Source organism: Hylaeus anthracinus, unplaced genomic scaffold, assembly GCF_026225885.1.
Source record: "Hylaeus anthracinus isolate JK02 unplaced genomic scaffold, UHH_iyHylAnth1.0_haploid 11981, whole genome shotgun sequence".
NCBI lineage: Eukaryota > Metazoa > Arthropoda > Insecta > Hymenoptera > Colletidae > Hylaeus > Hylaeus anthracinus.
The window spans coordinates 7006384-7022789 of record NW_026534329.1 but is presented as its reverse complement, the minus strand read 5'-3'; the positions used below and the strand labels follow the sequence as shown (position 1 = coordinate 7022789).

The window sequence follows — 16406 nt, the reverse complement described above, 5'->3', positions numbered from 1 at the left end:
ATACAAAATGTATTCATGTACTAACGCTAACAATCTATAGACTATTTTGTACGGGATATATATATATATATATATATATATAGCAGTGGCAAACGCTTGAAAAATCACATTTTTATTTATTTGTAATCTTGCAATTGGAAAGTAAGGAAAGGAAAACCTTTACCCGTCGCTTATAAATAAACGCTAAAGGCCTAACATTAACATCCTTTTACATTGTCTAGTGCTTAAATAAATCTTTAACGTGTACATTAAGAGTGAGCAACTTGTTACAAATAACGCGTTAATCACATGTTTAATCATTAAAAATGCACTCTATCAAGGAATATGATCTTTGATTATAGTTTATTTGCTAACAATTTTCCCTGAGATCATCTTGCTTTTAACATTCAAATTTACTGTAATATTGTAAATATTGTATTATTTAAAATAAATCATTATTAGATCTTCCGTAATTCTCATACTTATAAAACTATGGGTTGTTAGAATGGTGTGTATAATATTTTCAATATATTTATTTTCTAGTTGCATTCGATGCATGTACTGGTAAGCATTCGGTATTACTCTCTCGCATAATATCAGTAGTTTCAAATTCTTACTGTTTGTAATTTTAGACTAGAAAATAGCATAAGTTATGTAAAATCAAACGTAGAAAAATAGACTGGCAATAATGGAAACTTTTTATCTAACGATGGGTATAAAGATTCCAAAATATTTCAAATGCTTCAATTACTATCTAGCGGTATAAGTTAATTTAATTCAAATTAAGTTTCAACATTATAATATGCATGTGTTGTAAAGATAGGATAGTAACAAAATTTTAGACTAACGAGAAACCATGCGTTTGTTGAATAGCTTGTTGTAACTTGTATCGTAATCTTTCTCGAGTTTGATACCGTGGGAGATCGAGCAAATTGAAACATGTATGAGCAACGGGCAACATACGTTCGTCATTCGTTGGTTGTATTGTAATCTGGAATGATTGATAAACAATAGAACATTTAATATGAAGCGAATAGTTAGGAAATAACATGTACTCACAATATTAGGAACGAAACGTAAAAATCTGCTTAACGTACCTTGATTGCCTTCATGCCTTGTATAGGTATTCTATCGCTTCCAGTTAAAAATAATAAAAACTTTTTCTTTTCTTCCAAAGGCAGTTCACGAAATACTTGCCAAAATAGTATAATAGTAGGATCATTTTTCGAATATCCTTCCTTGTACATTGCATTTTTTTCCAACTCCTCCCAATCATAATCTTCATTTCCTACTACTACAGCCATTAGTTCATGGCTGTGAAATAATTCCAGTACCCGTCCACCACAAACTCTATGAAAACCTTTGTGAAATTCTTGAAAGTGACGTTCAACAGATTTGTTCAATATATAGTCTACGTACAAGTCAACAAATTGTTTTCTATAAATAATAATAATGTTGTTGCATGTAAAAATACAAAGAACCAAAATCGAGCAAACAAATGAAAAAGTATGTACTTATTCTTCAACGTAACAGGAACTTTACTACCTCCTGGTAAAAGTTCGTATATTCTTTTTTCGCCAAAGGCTTCTCTAGCAACTTCAAAATTTAAACAGAAAACTTCCTCGAAGTCTGGTTCATCATAGTCGAGTATACTTTGCATACTCCTATAATAATATCAATAACATTATTCAACAGTCTTATGTTTTATCTTGTGTTTATGTTACTAATATTTTATCAGGCGATTTAAAAAAATATATATCGTACTTAGCGAGTACTGGTGACATTTCTTTAACGTCGATGAGTCCAACTGGTTCATGTAACAATTTTTTATATAAAGCTAATGGAAATGGTAAATCAATAATAATAAAATTGTATATGACAAGTCCACAAAGTATTCCGATTAAAAAATACATGTTTTCATCTTCGAGCGAGTCTTCGCTGAACCAAATAATTCTGGTCTCTTCATATTGTTTAAACATACCATACTTGGGATCAAGAATTTCTTTTAATAAAAGCATAAAAAATTCTTTCTTAACTCCGCCTGCATCTTCTGCTTCCTCGCCGTGAAACTTTACCTATGTATAATAATATCATTGTGTAACAATTGCATTCTAGATGTACAATATTTGAACTAGAATTATAATACTCACTCGTAGAGGTTTCTTTAGGTCTGTAGAACTGTAACGAGACAATTCTAATAAAGTGTCTGCAACTATATTTTCGCGTGATACGTTTAATAGTAGAAATTGAATATTGTGATGCGCATTTACAGAGAATGGATCAAAAAACATTTGATGCGTTACAGCTCGAGTTGCGGCTTCGTTCATTGCCGATTGCATCTACCATACATTAAGAAACATAGTTTAAGAACTATACAGTAACATAAAATAAATTTACTTCATACCTGAATAGCTTGATCTGTTTCAAGCAATATGGTTTTTGCTTGAGCGTCGAGAAGGAAAGGATAATGGCAGAATACGTTCTGGTACTGAACAAAATTTGTATAATTTAAAAAAAAGCTACAGATACCTACGATTGAAAAAACCACAGATATAATATTAACATAACTTACAGAAGATTCCTTTTCTGAAATCCATTTTATGTAATCTTCTCTAATGTCTATAAACTCGATTAATTCTGGTAAGTGAAACGTAGCATAAGGCACTATGTTTCTTTTGTTGCCTTGATTGTTCAATATATTTAGTAAGCGTAATTGATGCAAAACACGTTGAAGCGTCATATCCCATGATACACCCTACAAAGGTTTACATTCTACAGTGCTATAGAAATCAATATTTTCATGTTTGATTAGCAAAATAAATAAATTGTGAATATTACCTTATTTGGTTTCGCTTGTTTTACATAATGAAGAACAACTGATTTATGAATTCTGACTAATCTCTCAAAGTAATGTGATGGTGCTTCGATCCACCATTTAGATACAATTTCAAGATCATCTGGTTGTAATAGTAAAACAGCTTTGCAAAATGGATTATGTAATAAATTGCAATTAAGGGGATTTGCAAAACCGTGGTACAAAGGTAATATTAAGTATATTCTTAAAGACTCCAGACAATGTATTCTAGGTGTTGTATTAACAAGGGAACTAACAAAAGAAGGAATCAAACTCTCTGATATGCAAGTAAATATCTAAAGAAAGAATAATAAATTCAATGTAATATGAAATTCGAAGTATTTAATCTTTTATAAAACTTATTTTCTTGTATACCAGTTCTTGAATTGTGTTGTTATCCAATTCTCTAATAATTCCGAATGATCTACTAGCTCGCTCAAGATCCAGTCCATGTTGTTTACTCGAACATCCATAGTGATTATCATTATTTAGTAAAAATGAACCGTTTATACAAGCTTCGCTTTCAAATACAGTCTGTAAATACCTGTAAGAACATTTTCGCCAAATTTTACAAATCCTATCGTGAATTATATTTATAAGAGAGAGAGAGAGAGAGAGAGAGAGAGAGAGAGAGAGAGAGAGAGAGAGAGAGAGAGAGAGAGAGAGAGAGAGAGAGAGAGAGAGAGAGAAACAAATGACTTGTGACTATTGCTCAAATAAACCATGCAAAGAAAGACACATTTGGATCAGTCATAAGTACTAACTTTTCTACTCACGTCATAAGGTCATGATCAATAGGTGAGCTTTGTGGAACTCTTTGACATGCCATCAATTGTTCTTCATTTATTTCAAGAATTTGATAAACCGATTCTAATATTCTACAGTCATCTGGTTCTATATTATCCTGCAGATATTCAAATGTACAATACATAAAATATGTAATTATTAATATTGCACATGCAATATTATAAATAACCGTTTTTCTGTAACCATTCCAACATTATTCTAATTAATAAATATCTACCTTTCGCGGAACTACAGTTGCAAAACAATGATCTCCGCCAGTAAAAATATGTCTAACTATATAGTCAGTTCTAGAGGGATCAAACTCCTTATCAAGATCCATCATCGAAGTGCCATTGGGTGCAACCCATGGTCCGCGTACCACCTGCGGAGTGGCTACGCTGCATGTAACTTGATTACCTAACTGTCCTGCCCCACCTAGGCCCCATGCATAAACTTTACCACGTGATGGCACTAATGCTAATGTGTGTCTTTTACCACATGAAATCTGAGAGATAAAATAATTGCATAAATTTAACATACACATATTTAACACTTAAAACTTGTCTAAATATAATAATATACCTGTGTAACTGTACTACCCATTAGCTCCATAACTTGACGAGGTAAAATTTCATTTGAATTATTACCATGTCCTAACTGGCCATACATTCCTGCACCACAAGTGAATACTCCACCATCCTAAAGTAATACCGCATTTACGTAATAATTGAATTTTATACATTGAAGCTTAGAACTTTTTTGCGCATCTAATATGACCGATAAAACGTCTAACAATATAAATTAAAATACTAACCAATGTTAGAAAGACAGAAAATTCTTCACCACATGCTGCATAACACACCTTTGCATTTTGTAGAGTTTGCAACTGACATGGAGTATTTCTATTCTGTGTATCATTTAGCCCTAACTGGCCAAATGTATTTTTGCCCCAACCAAATATAGCACCTATAGAAAATTTAATTATTTCTATGACCTGTAAGAACTAATTTGTATTTAATTCTATTATTACCTGATTTTGAAATAGCTATGCTGTGAAAACCCCCACAGGCAATAAAAGCAACAGGGACAGCAACTAAACTGTTAACAAGCGTAGGTTTTATTTCATTTTCAGTGTCAGAACCTAAACCAAGTTGACCTGCACTATTAGAACCCCAACTATATAATTTACCATCATTTGTTAATGCAAGTGTATGTTTCATGCCACAAGCTATTTGTACAATTACACTTGTACCAAGTGTTTTTACCATACGTGGTACATATTCAATAATATTTTTATTATTTAAACCTGTAATTAATTTAAATATAAAGTAAACAAACAGTATTTGGAAAATTTTCAGGCATAATACATATAAATTTTAAAAGTAGTACCTAGCTGTCCCTCTCCATTAGATCCCCAACTAAACAACTGGCCCCACTCATTTACTGCTAATGTATGATATGCCCCACAAGCTGCTTTTTTAAATACAAATGCATCTAAATCAGGTACCAATTCTAAACATAAAATAGATTATTTAATATAACACAGAGTTTGTTTAATAATTTATGTTTTTTATCATATTCCTCATACTTACGTAATCTTTTTCTTCCCTTTGCGTGTCCAAGCTGTCCATAATCATTGTTTCCACATGAGTATATTTGGCCATCATGAGTAATGACTATTGTGTAATTTTCACCACATGCAACTATAAAGAAATTATTCTAAAGTATAAAAATTACAATGTAATTCTTATAAATGCCTTAATTTACAATTGAATTCTTACTATGTTGAACATCTGTGGCTTTTTTAAAATCCACCTTACGAGGAATTAAAATGTTTTCATCTTCTATACCACCCAAACCTAGTTCCCCATGTATAGAACTACCCCAACAAAACATATCTTTTGTTATTTTGATTAAAGGATGTTTCACTGCTATACGAGGCTCACAAGCCAAACGTCGTTTTTTAACCCAGTTTGCCTACACAAACAATTATAACTTTATTGTTTTATGATATAAAAACTCACAAATATAATATTGTGCATAGATATTTACATATAAAATTAGCCAAACAAAGATGAAATAAATTAATTCTGTTAATATCATTTTCACAAAAATATATTTTCCAAAATATTTCAAATACCTGTTAAGAATTCTGTTCCAATAAATTAAAAAATGGATAACGATAATGAAAGTGAACTAATCTAATACTTGCTACAAGTACAACATTAAAATTATACAACTACAATGTGACATAATATTCAGTCTCTGTAAAATTAAATTAATTTATTTGTACTGCATGCTACTTCTTCTCTTTTGTTTAATTACATATAACTAAAAAATATGACAATGACTTTGTAAAAAATGACTGAAACTTGATTTTACAGATTTCAAACAAATTAAGTACATGCTAAATTATACATACTTTTAAAATGGTATACAGTGTAGAATAATTATGATAACTTTTAGATGAGAACAGGTATCAGTAACTAACCATATTTTTCTGTTTCTCTCAAACTGTAAGCATCAGAGATGTGGATGGGACATACTATTTATGAAAAACATGTGGTATGTCCTAAAAATAACATTCTTTATGATACTCTAATATAAATTGTCGAAATACAATAATTCTAAAAGAAGAACATTATTTTTATGTATATATCACTTTATTTCTTTTAAAAAAATTCATACTACTATTATTATTATACTTATTATTATCATTCACTATGTAATGTTCTAATGTGAAACAAACGTAAACATAAAATTATATTTATACACAAAATTTGATTCAAAGATGACATTGCGCAAATATTGCATTAAATGTAACATACTTGAAAAAATTTATATTCATTGTAGTTATTTATCCTGTCACAAACGAAATTTTAACGGTTTAGGTTAAGAGAAACGGAAGAAATTTAAGTGGTTTAAAACATGATAGATGACAGTATTTAAAGAACTGAAAAGTAACAAATTAACAACGCAAGAACGAATTAGAAAATGAAACGCAGCAAATTTCATCTATATGTTCATAAAAATTTATTTTTATGTTTAAATACACGTCATCAGCATCTTTTCATACGTTACTTACATTTCTTGACGATGTAATATTTATCAATATTTATCTAAAGTGTATAAGTACAAACATTAGGATGCATAGAAACTTTTTAATATGATATATAATTTATGTGTATGCGAAAAGGAGAAGTTAATGACAATTCACTATTTATAGGATAGTGATAGCACTTGTAAGGATGAAAAAACCCAGAATGTAGTACAGTAATAATATATAAAACCTACGGAATAATATTCGATAGAGTGCATGAACAAAAACATATTTGTATTATAGAAATAATATTCAAATGAATTTCTGAATAATTAGGATTTATAGATGAATAATAGCAAATTAAATTTCCAAATGTCTGGGTAGAAAATGATGTGATACGATCTTTACAATCAATAAAATAGATTTTTGCCGTTAAAGGGGAAAGTCACTAATCTTTGAGTTTCCCTTCTAGTTTATGCCACGCAGCTTAAGTTTATGGACAAAGGTTGACAAGTTAGACGTTTTTATCCTTTCAAAATATCTAACCTGTGTGTAATACATCATTAGAATTTTTAAGAAAGAATAATTGCAATGAGAATAAATTATGTTAGTATTAGTATCATTATTTAATTGTTATTTATTATATAGGTATTCATTTGTGGGTTACATATTTATAGGTTACATATTTCAGAATTGGTTAATCTTCAAAGGAGAAGGGATAGCCAGTGTTAGTGACTTTTCCCTTACATTATAAAAATGAAAGAAACTAAATGTATGTTTCTCTCTATATTTGTAAATTATATCACAACCGACTCTAGTACTAGCCTTTCTGAGAAACGTGGCAATACAGTTCAAGTCTAGGGAGTCCTATTTTCCAATATAAGAGTCTTGTGCTTCGCATTATAATTAACAGATTTTTAATAGAAAACTATACTTGTTCAAAAGATTATCAGAATATTCCTGGGTTTATTACTCTTTGCTTGGTATGTTGTTGGATTGTATTCACTATCTTCCACATGTGGGCAACAATTTTATGGGTAATTTGTTCATTCGGTATAATTATTCTGTAGTAGAGTAAGTGAAAAATCAGGATCTTGTTCAGACACAAGTCGTTCAAAAAAGGCGTGGAAGAAAAACAAGCATTATTTGTACGAATTTTCCAAATCTGTAATCTGAAATCTGAAACTTCTCGCTGTAAATTGGCAACGCAAGATGACCGACGGGCCTCCCTCCTTGGCTTCATACCGCATCTAGTTCTTTGTTATCCTATGCCCGGTCCCTATGTTCGTGATTATAATACGTAAAAAATGCTAAAAAAAGAATAGAAGAAATGTTTCAATTTATCCAAGAACAATATGCGTCAGTTGATGATATTTACAGTAGTTAGTTATTTATTTTCTTTAGATATATATAAACTTACACGAGTTTTGTTGAATGTCCAAAGATGGCGTTTGAAGTACTCTTGCCCAACGAAAATATAATCACTTTTTGGGGACACATCTCTCCCCTCATCTTTTTACATATATAAAAATAAAAGTAATTTCTTAATTATAATACAGGTATACGTTGTAGTCTTTTGTTTACTTTCTTATCCTTATTATAGATTTTTGATTGTACTCGGTTTCCCTTAAGGGGAAACTTCCTAATGTCTATTATTTATTCCTTACATTTAATTTGTACTTATTGTTTACATTCCATATATATTATTATTTAGAAAAGTATATTTACAGTAGTAAACTGTTATTTTTACTCAGAATCACTCTATCTAGCATATAGTTCATGATTTCCCCCTCTCTTAGGAAAAGTGAGCGAGCGGGTGGGCAGGCGGCAGCCATATTATCAGTGAGGTGTCAGTATTGTCTGAACGTGACGAGATTTTTGGGTGTGGAACATACAATTTCCTGTCATTTTCTGCCGCGGGTATAGTGCAAGTGCAAGTGCCACTGATTTACTGTGAATGTGTAGCACATGTGTTGTAGGATATACATCTTATAAACACGATAATGTAAGTCGTACACAACTAATTGTTGCTTAGTACCGAGCGGATATACGAGTAGTATTTCATAAATCGTATGACAAACCGTTTTTTCTAACCCATGCCGAAATTCTATTTGTTCAATATTGTTGGACACCACTACACCCATGTATACGTTTGCTTTCTTCTTTGCTCTAGGAAACTAACCTCTTACTTACTAACCTACATACTCGTCATTTCTTTACATTTTACATTATAAGATCGTCTCGTATTGCTCTTCGATCATTTCTTCTATGAGTACGTTTTCCTTGTTGACATCTTGGTTTTATGTGTAGTACTTATCCGGTTGCTCTATGGATGTGTTTCTCATATAATTTCATTCACTGAAGGTGACATTGTACTACATCCTAACTTTTTTTTTTGTACGAAGTCATAAACATGTAAATGAAAAATAAGATTTCCTAAATGTACATACATAATTAATTATTGGCGAGAGGAAATTGTTTAGTTGATTAACGTTATATTGTTATAATCATCGATACGTGAACCCTACTTTAAGTGTAATATGAAATAGCCGAGATTTTGCGAGACATTTAGTAGCTGTTCGTTCGTTTCCTTTAAAGTAAAATGAAACTACAGAGGTATGATATATGCTTACATTTCTGTTAATCCTACGCATTTTTAGCTATGCTTAGCAATAAGTTATGGCACTGTTCACATTATGTACTGGAATATACATAGAAAACTTTCCGCACCTTTTTTTAGCAATCGAGACTTCGGTAAATTAATGTACAGTTCGCCGATTGGTATATCGAACATTTGGGTAATATTTACTTTATTTGAATTTGTACGTAAATTATTTAACGTTTATGAGACAAAGGTTTACGACCGACGAAATGGTGTATACTTGTGTCAATGGGCGACCTTGAAAGACATTTCGAAGACCGAGTCTTTTTTTTATCGTGATATTTCTCGTTCATTTGCTTTTCTTTTTTTGTCTGTTATATAAAAAAATCTAACATAAACACCTGGAATATTTGCATTTCATAATGTGCCTCATCGAATAAAGTTTTCTTTCTAACTACATTATAAAAAAAAAGAAAGCAAAATGCAATGTAGATTTATGCATTGAACAGAAAACATCATACATTCGCGTAGATACGAATTTTACAATGATTATTTTGGACTTCGGACGCAGTAGTCGGAAATGGAAACTTTATTAATAGATCCTTTCTATCTCCTTGCTTCTTGAAAAGTTGGACGGATACGTCGCGCGAAATTCCTTTTTTTTCTTCCGTCGTTAATAAAAGTTAAGAGATACCAACGGTTCAACGGACGTGGTGGTCCTAGATAAAAGGGGAATGCTAGACACACTGTACAGACACTCCTTTCCGCCAGCGGATGTCGGTCACGCGGATTTACATTATAACCTGTCTCTTCTTCCAATATGGAGACATGTGTACAGTGCCTCCAATCTATACGTGCTACTTATTGTTCAATTAGTTTTTGCGACAAGAATTATTACCATATTAATTTCATAATATTTATCAAGTAATTAATGTCTCGCGATATATTTTTCTAAATGTTATTTTACGATATATTTTCTACATACGTTATCTTTGGAAGATATTAAAATACATCGGTGATTATATATCAATCTCATTTCCAATGATTTGAATGATACAAAATGCAATATGATCGCAAACGATGTCAAATAAGTGGTTTGTTATTCGATATTGTACATTTGTAGTTCCAGTTAGATTTTAGAATTTCCGTTAAAATACAATGAGCTCTATTACAAAATTTTGATGACTGCTTTTGCCATACAAAAATTATAATGTTTTGTATGATGTTCAGGTACATGCTATTACAAAATATCTACTAACTGAATATTATAATTTTTGTATGACAAATGCAGACATTAAAATTATAATATTTTGTATGATGTTCAGGTACATGCTATTACAAAATACCTACTAACTGAATAAGTTTGATTAATTCCAGTTATTTTCTTTTTATTACAGCGGATAATTTCACTATTGAACACGGGAAAACGAAACTGCCATAATGCCGAAGTCGGTATGTACTTTCCCATAAATTAATTTTATTTAACATTAATTTTCTTTCGATTTTTGTAGTATGAGAAATATTGTAGACTTGTTTAATAATAATAATAAATTATTCTAAAGTATTTTATACGTAGCCTTTAAAGTAGGTAATTTCCTAATTAAAAAGTCCCCCCTATATAGAGTGTTAAAAACAGTGGCGAGTGTGCTTGATTTTGCAAAGAATAAATGCAACTACAATTCACGTATAACAAAAAAAATTATTTGTAATTTTTTAATACATGTAAATTACTAAAGTAATCCAAATTAATGAGTTAAAGTTTTGCATTTTCAAATAGGTAAATTTGATCAAAGTGTCATTAAAAATATTAAGCTTTTTACTTGTCAAATGAGAATACATTCTAAACGATAAAAAAATTTTTCATCTACAGTAGGACCTTGATTAACCGGGGTTCGTTTATCTGCTGTCTCTGTTCTTTGGAATCTTGATTTTTCGAGAGTATATGTATATCCTAACTAAAGATTGCAAAATCAACTTTTCAATTACCAGTAATTTAGTAAAATTTGCAGACAACACAAAAATTTTATTCACGCAATCGAGCAACACAAAAAGATATAAATAAATGTTTATTTGGAACACAAATATAACATAAAATGTAACGAATAAATAAAGAACAAATACCTCTTTGTTTGAGTGATTGGTATAACTAGTAAGACTGAGAAAAACGAACCAGAAACGACACGTGCTTTTATTACGAAAATGTAAACGATTCCTTCATTATCGGTAAAGGACCGGTTGATTATAATGTACGTCATGCTAATTCCGTTTCATTTTAAATGAGAGGGGATCAATGTAGACCCTCTTTTGCCACTTGTTGTCACATCTGGAAATATCTCCTGAGAAGATTACGTTACGAACACCGCTTCCTCCATTCCTTGCAAAAAAGCCTGAGTATGAAAATAGTAATTACAATCGAAAATATGAATTTCTAAAATAAAAAGATCAAAATTAATTCTTTAAATGTTAATTAACATGTTTATATATAATAATTAGTATGACAAATCACTTTCTAGTAAACCGTAAAATTCACAAAATTTTATGTTTCTTGTCCTGCAAAGGTTTCATTTTATACAAAGAAAAGGAGGTTCTAATAAGTTAGCCTTAAGTCTCGATTATCTGGTGGACCTTAATTTATTCAGTCTGCTTGAGTCCACATTACGGCCATTAATCGAAGTCTTACTGTACTATGTCATCGTAGAAAGAAATTGAATCATGCAATGTTGACGGTGTCTTTAATGTTTCTAACTACAATTCTCCCAATACAGTTAGAGTTCAATTCTGTCAATTTCCTAGAAAATTAATTTTTTTGTGTGTTTATTCGATCTTCGGTTTTGTTCAGCTTCCATTTTATTCGAATTGCGCTTATATTTTTTTATTGAAAAATGATTGAAAAGTATAGTAGATTATTCGTTATACCTACCAATTATAAAAAATGTCCCTTTCAAGAGAACGCTTATTTTTAAAAGCTGATAATATGATGGTTATCAATCGTAACAAGTCATTATCATTGAATAGATGGCTAATAAGCAGATAATAAGAGATTCATGTATCACTTAATTTCTGGTTAACTTTCTTCTTTATAATTTCTTAACACATTTTCGATTACGAGTAACACACTTACGAGTAAAAAATGGATAATGGACGTTCGAAAGAGGATTAATAGTCGGTATGGATTAAAGAACTTACTATCTACTCATACAAAAATAAAATGAGTAAGACATTATTTCATAAGTGGCATCTATACGATGAATTGTGTCGAGAATCATTTTTAACCGACTTCGAGAAGGAGGAGGTTACTCAATTCGACATGTACATTTTTTTGTCCAAAAAATATTGCGGTTGTTAACGTGTTAAATATACATATGTAGATCTAACTTAAAGATTTCAAAGTATATGTAAAATGTAGTCAGTAATTGAATAATACGCTTTTGCGAATCGAGCCTACTCATTTATATCTAAAGTCGATTTTTTTTTAATAAGAATCGAATACCCCTTAAAACATGGCTCGTGTCAACGGGCATGAACCATTTTCAAAGTATAGAGTTGCTTCTTTCCGCACACACCCGGTATCTCGGCTAAACGCTGATTGGCTGCGGCTACGCGCACCGGCTTCCTCACGTGACCACTTTCAGTTCGTCCTTCTCACTCTTGCAGGTTATACCAATGAATTAGATAGAGAGGGGGAACGTTGCACTGTTTTAAAGCAGGAAAGTGGGGGGAAAGACGCTACCGGTTGCACTTGCCCCTCAGCCCATTGTGTGACCTGAGACCTGCTGAGACCGGCAAAAGTCGACAGCCAATAGTCAAATCCATTTGTACTAGTGTTCGTTTGTTCTTAGCATCGTGTTTCTCAAATTTACGGTGCATCGAAAAGATCATTCGCGATTCAGTGCCTAGTACAGAGACATTTCATAGTCCACGTCGTACCAACGGTTTATTTCTCGTTTGTTTGAATTCGCGTCGCAAGTCGCGTATCGTTGCAGCCATGGTTGCCGGCGCTAAAATGGTAAGCGTGCATGCCATTATACGATCCTAATGAAATATTTTCTTTAATTCATACTTTCTTCGCCGAAGTAATACTCACCCTTTACAATTGTAATGTACAGTGTTGACTAATAGTCCTTTTCGTTTGCGGAATCACTTTTTATGACATGTACGCTTGCAATGTCCGCAAGGCCAGCGTGGTACTTACTTGTTTAGATTATCCGTTTTTCGTGATCAATGTTGCATCTAATAAGTCAGTGATTGGCAATCTTGTTGAATCTTGGATTGAATTTGATAAAAAATTTATTTTTTTCTAAGTTCGTGGATTAGTTGTACTTTCTAACACATTGGTAAAGTTGGAGTTGTAATACTTGGCTGTATATTAGTAATTTTCCAGCAAGCGGTCATTCGAATGGTCATAAGAATTATTAATAATATATTTAACTTACAAAAATGCGTGTTCACATAATGTAGTTTGATTTATGGACAGACACGGTGAATGCATCTTTTACGCAGGCCAATTTTGCTGATACGACCAAACATGTTTTAATAACAAGATAATTATCCTTTGGTTTTCTTAACCGCTATGTTTTTGATGTATAGAAATTCAAAATATTGCAAACACAAACAATTTTCTATCGTTTGTCTTTGCTCCATTACGGAGAAAGACAGAACTATGGTATTTGAATCTTAAATCTTACATTAAATGCTTCTTTAATATCTGAAATATAAATTCACTAATAGGTTTTCATTTTCATTTAATTGATTCTTTTTGCAATTCCTACATCAAAGGTTAATATCTGTAAACAGTTAATATGGCATTACAACTCAATGTTAGATTCATTGTTCATAGGTCTTACCTTAATTCAATATAATATGTATTTAGTAAAAGTTGAAGAAGAATTAGGGGAAGAAGGAGCAGGAATAGAAAAAATTGCTTTGATCGTATAACTAACTTTGCACTGTTCAGCAAAGATTCAGATGTAGATATGAGTTGATTTGAACAATTGTTCAATTTATATAGGTAAGGACAAAAACAATTTGGAAGATTCATCTGTAGCTATGGTTGATTTAATAAATACTGATAGTACAGTTTTAGCATTTTGTTTTAGAGTGGCTATATCAGAAAATCGTTTCCATTTATTGCCTCGAGTGCTATATTTGGTATAACTAAAATTAGTTAAAAAAGTTCAGGCATACGCGAATTATTTAAATGAAATGGTGATTATGAATTTAGGGATAATAAATAGGAACATCTTCTTTGTTAATTAATTATTATAAACTTCGTTTACTATAATTTAATTCATATCATTTTTTTTTTTTTTTTTTTTATGTAAAGATGAACGTCAGGGTGACGACGATGGACGCCGAACTGGAGTTCGCGATCCAGCAGACGACTACCGGAAAACAACTTTTTGACCAGGTTGTGAAAACAATCGGACTACGTGAGGTGTGGTTTTTCGGACTACAATACACCGACAACAAGGGTGATCTGACATGGATTAAACTATACAAGAAGGTAGGATGACTCGTTATTTATTCTACCAACCACTTTGGTATTAATATAGTCCTGCGTAATGGTTTGCCCTCATTTATGTATGAAATTGGGTAATTTTTAATATTTAAGAGCTTTTATAGATGCTTCAGTATGAAATACCCCTGGTATTTTGTATGTGCCAAATATTCCCTGCTTCATATAAATTAAAAGAAATAATATTGTTATTCTCTGTAATTTTAAAATTGAAAACATCTTATTTTCACGAGATAAATGTTTACAAGGCGTGAATTAAGATACATCATGTTTAATATATAATTAGTAATATAATATATCATGTATTCACATAATCAAAAACTTCAAATACTATTTGGAAGTTAAAAGGGTGTGTGAGTTACATGAATAAATTTTGTGGTACTAGATTTGAAGTACTCCCACTTTTAAGTGCTACTCTGTATTTTCGTATGAATATATATACTTATATATATTATAATGATGATTCGGTTGAAGAACCTTTTAGCAAATGGTTATTTTCAATTGCTACATGTGCCAAACTCCAAGTGTTTATATTCGTTAAAATATGCAAATGGATACGTCGAATTTGTACGTATACGTTAACTCTGTGAAAAAGTAATTTAGGGAAGCATGCAACAGTGGATGCTGATGTCATCGACTTTTATAGTTTCGGTCGATACGTTTTTACTTGTTGAATTCTTCACTGGATTTCATGTTCAGCTACAGGTATAATGTTTAGTTGAATATTCATTTAATATATTATAATTTATTTTATATGCATTTAAATCACTCTTTAAATATATCAAAATGTAAGTTTAATATTTATTAAACTTTGTATTTCTCATAAAGAAATAATGACTAATTTATAGTGAATTCATAATCACCACTATAAAGGAACATATGTATTCATCCGTAAACTTAACTTCACGAAACACTAAATTAAGAATAATTTGTACTCAGTATTTTCCACGACGTGCATTGATCAAAATTGATACTTGATATTAATCGTTAGTGATCATTCGTATAATTTTTACGAGAATTAAAGTAAAATTAAAAAAATTGAAACACACAGAATAAAAACATTTTAAAAAATGACGCAAATATTACACGTGGTAATTAGTTACAACTATAAAACAAACTTAAAGAAATCTATTTTCTATAGATATTTTGTTGGCACTATCTTCTATTTGTATTATCATTTATATCGCGTTTTGTATTCGTATATTTTCCGAAAAACTATTTTTGTAATCTGTCTCTCGATACTGGGCTTGAAGTACAGTTACGACCAAGTATAGGTACCCCATCTGCTTTCACCGCGCGCGGTTGACGTAGACGCGCCTTCACCTTGACACAGTCGCGTTTGTACTTTTATTGTCTCGCTGTTTTTTCTCGTATTCGGTTTTCACATTTCTGTGATGTGACTAAACGCGACCAATTTTAAGACATTGCCGCGATGTTTCGAGTTACTTCTTTCTTTACACATCTCAAAAGAAAGCATGTGGACATTTTTCCAATGAAAAAATGAAAACATCAGTAGTCGAAACTGCATATAGTAGACGACTGAGATTCGACTTGATATAGAGGCCAAAGATGTATAAAATTTTATTCAAATATTCAATAATGAATCAAATTCTTCTATAATTTATTTCTA

The 16406-nt window shown here is 31.1% G+C and overlaps 2 protein-coding genes across 6 annotated transcripts in view; one reads left to right on the top strand and one right to left on the bottom strand.

The window, feature by feature from the left end:
- Positions 1–90: 90 nt before the first annotated feature.
- On the bottom strand, positions 91–6845 carry LOC128885618 (probable E3 ubiquitin-protein ligase HERC4). 2 transcript variants are annotated; one of them, XM_054139724.1, is made up of 18 exons: positions 6705–6845; positions 5401–5596; positions 5212–5322; positions 5009–5131; positions 4650–4925; positions 4434–4585; positions 4202–4318; positions 3858–4124; positions 3610–3737; positions 3209–3377; positions 2818–3129; positions 2552–2734; positions 2384–2467; positions 2130–2318; positions 1744–2054; positions 1494–1643; positions 1077–1416; positions 91–970 (listed from the first exon to the last, which is right to left on the bottom strand). In XM_054139724.1, exons 2-18 carry the CDS (start codon positions 5513–5515, stop codon positions 818–820), a joined length of 3180 nt encoding a protein of 1059 aa, XP_053995699.1. In that variant the 5' UTR covers positions 5516–5596; positions 6705–6845; the 3' UTR covers positions 91–817. The 2 variants fall into 2 exon arrangements, with proteins under 2 accessions (XP_053995699.1, XP_053995698.1); XM_054139723.1 differs by lacking the exon at positions 6705–6845 and adding an exon at positions 6111–6128.
- A 1637-nt stretch (positions 6846–8482) lies between these two features.
- The window catches only part of LOC128885629 (moesin/ezrin/radixin homolog 1), a 36468-nt gene continuing 28544 nt past the window's right edge, over positions 8483–16406 (top strand). Inside the window, exons 1-3 of one of the 4 annotated variants that reach the window (XM_054139747.1) lie at positions 8483–8664; positions 10659–10713; positions 14585–14764. In XM_054139747.1, coding sequence (XP_053995722.1) covers positions 10702–10713; positions 14585–14764 — 192 coding nt within the window. In that variant the 5' untranslated portion in view covers positions 8483–8664; positions 10659–10701. Of the gene's footprint in view, positions 8665–10658; positions 10714–13013; positions 13268–14584; positions 14765–16406 lie in introns of those variants that run through there. The other 3 variants (XM_054139749.1, XM_054139746.1, XM_054139748.1) reach the window with 3 other exon arrangements.

Bases quoted from the DNA above. Each gene is read 5' to 3' on its own strand.
- LOC128885618 (XM_054139723.1), bottom strand. The intron at 5,132-5,211 runs GTAAGTATGAGG...TTTTATGTTTAG, and splicing joins AAAGGGAAGAAAAAGATTAC to AATTGGTACCTGATTTAGAT. The intron at 4,586-4,649 runs GTAATAATAGAA...AATTTTCTATAG, and splicing joins CATAGCTATTTCAAAATCAG to GTGCTATATTTGGTTGGGGC.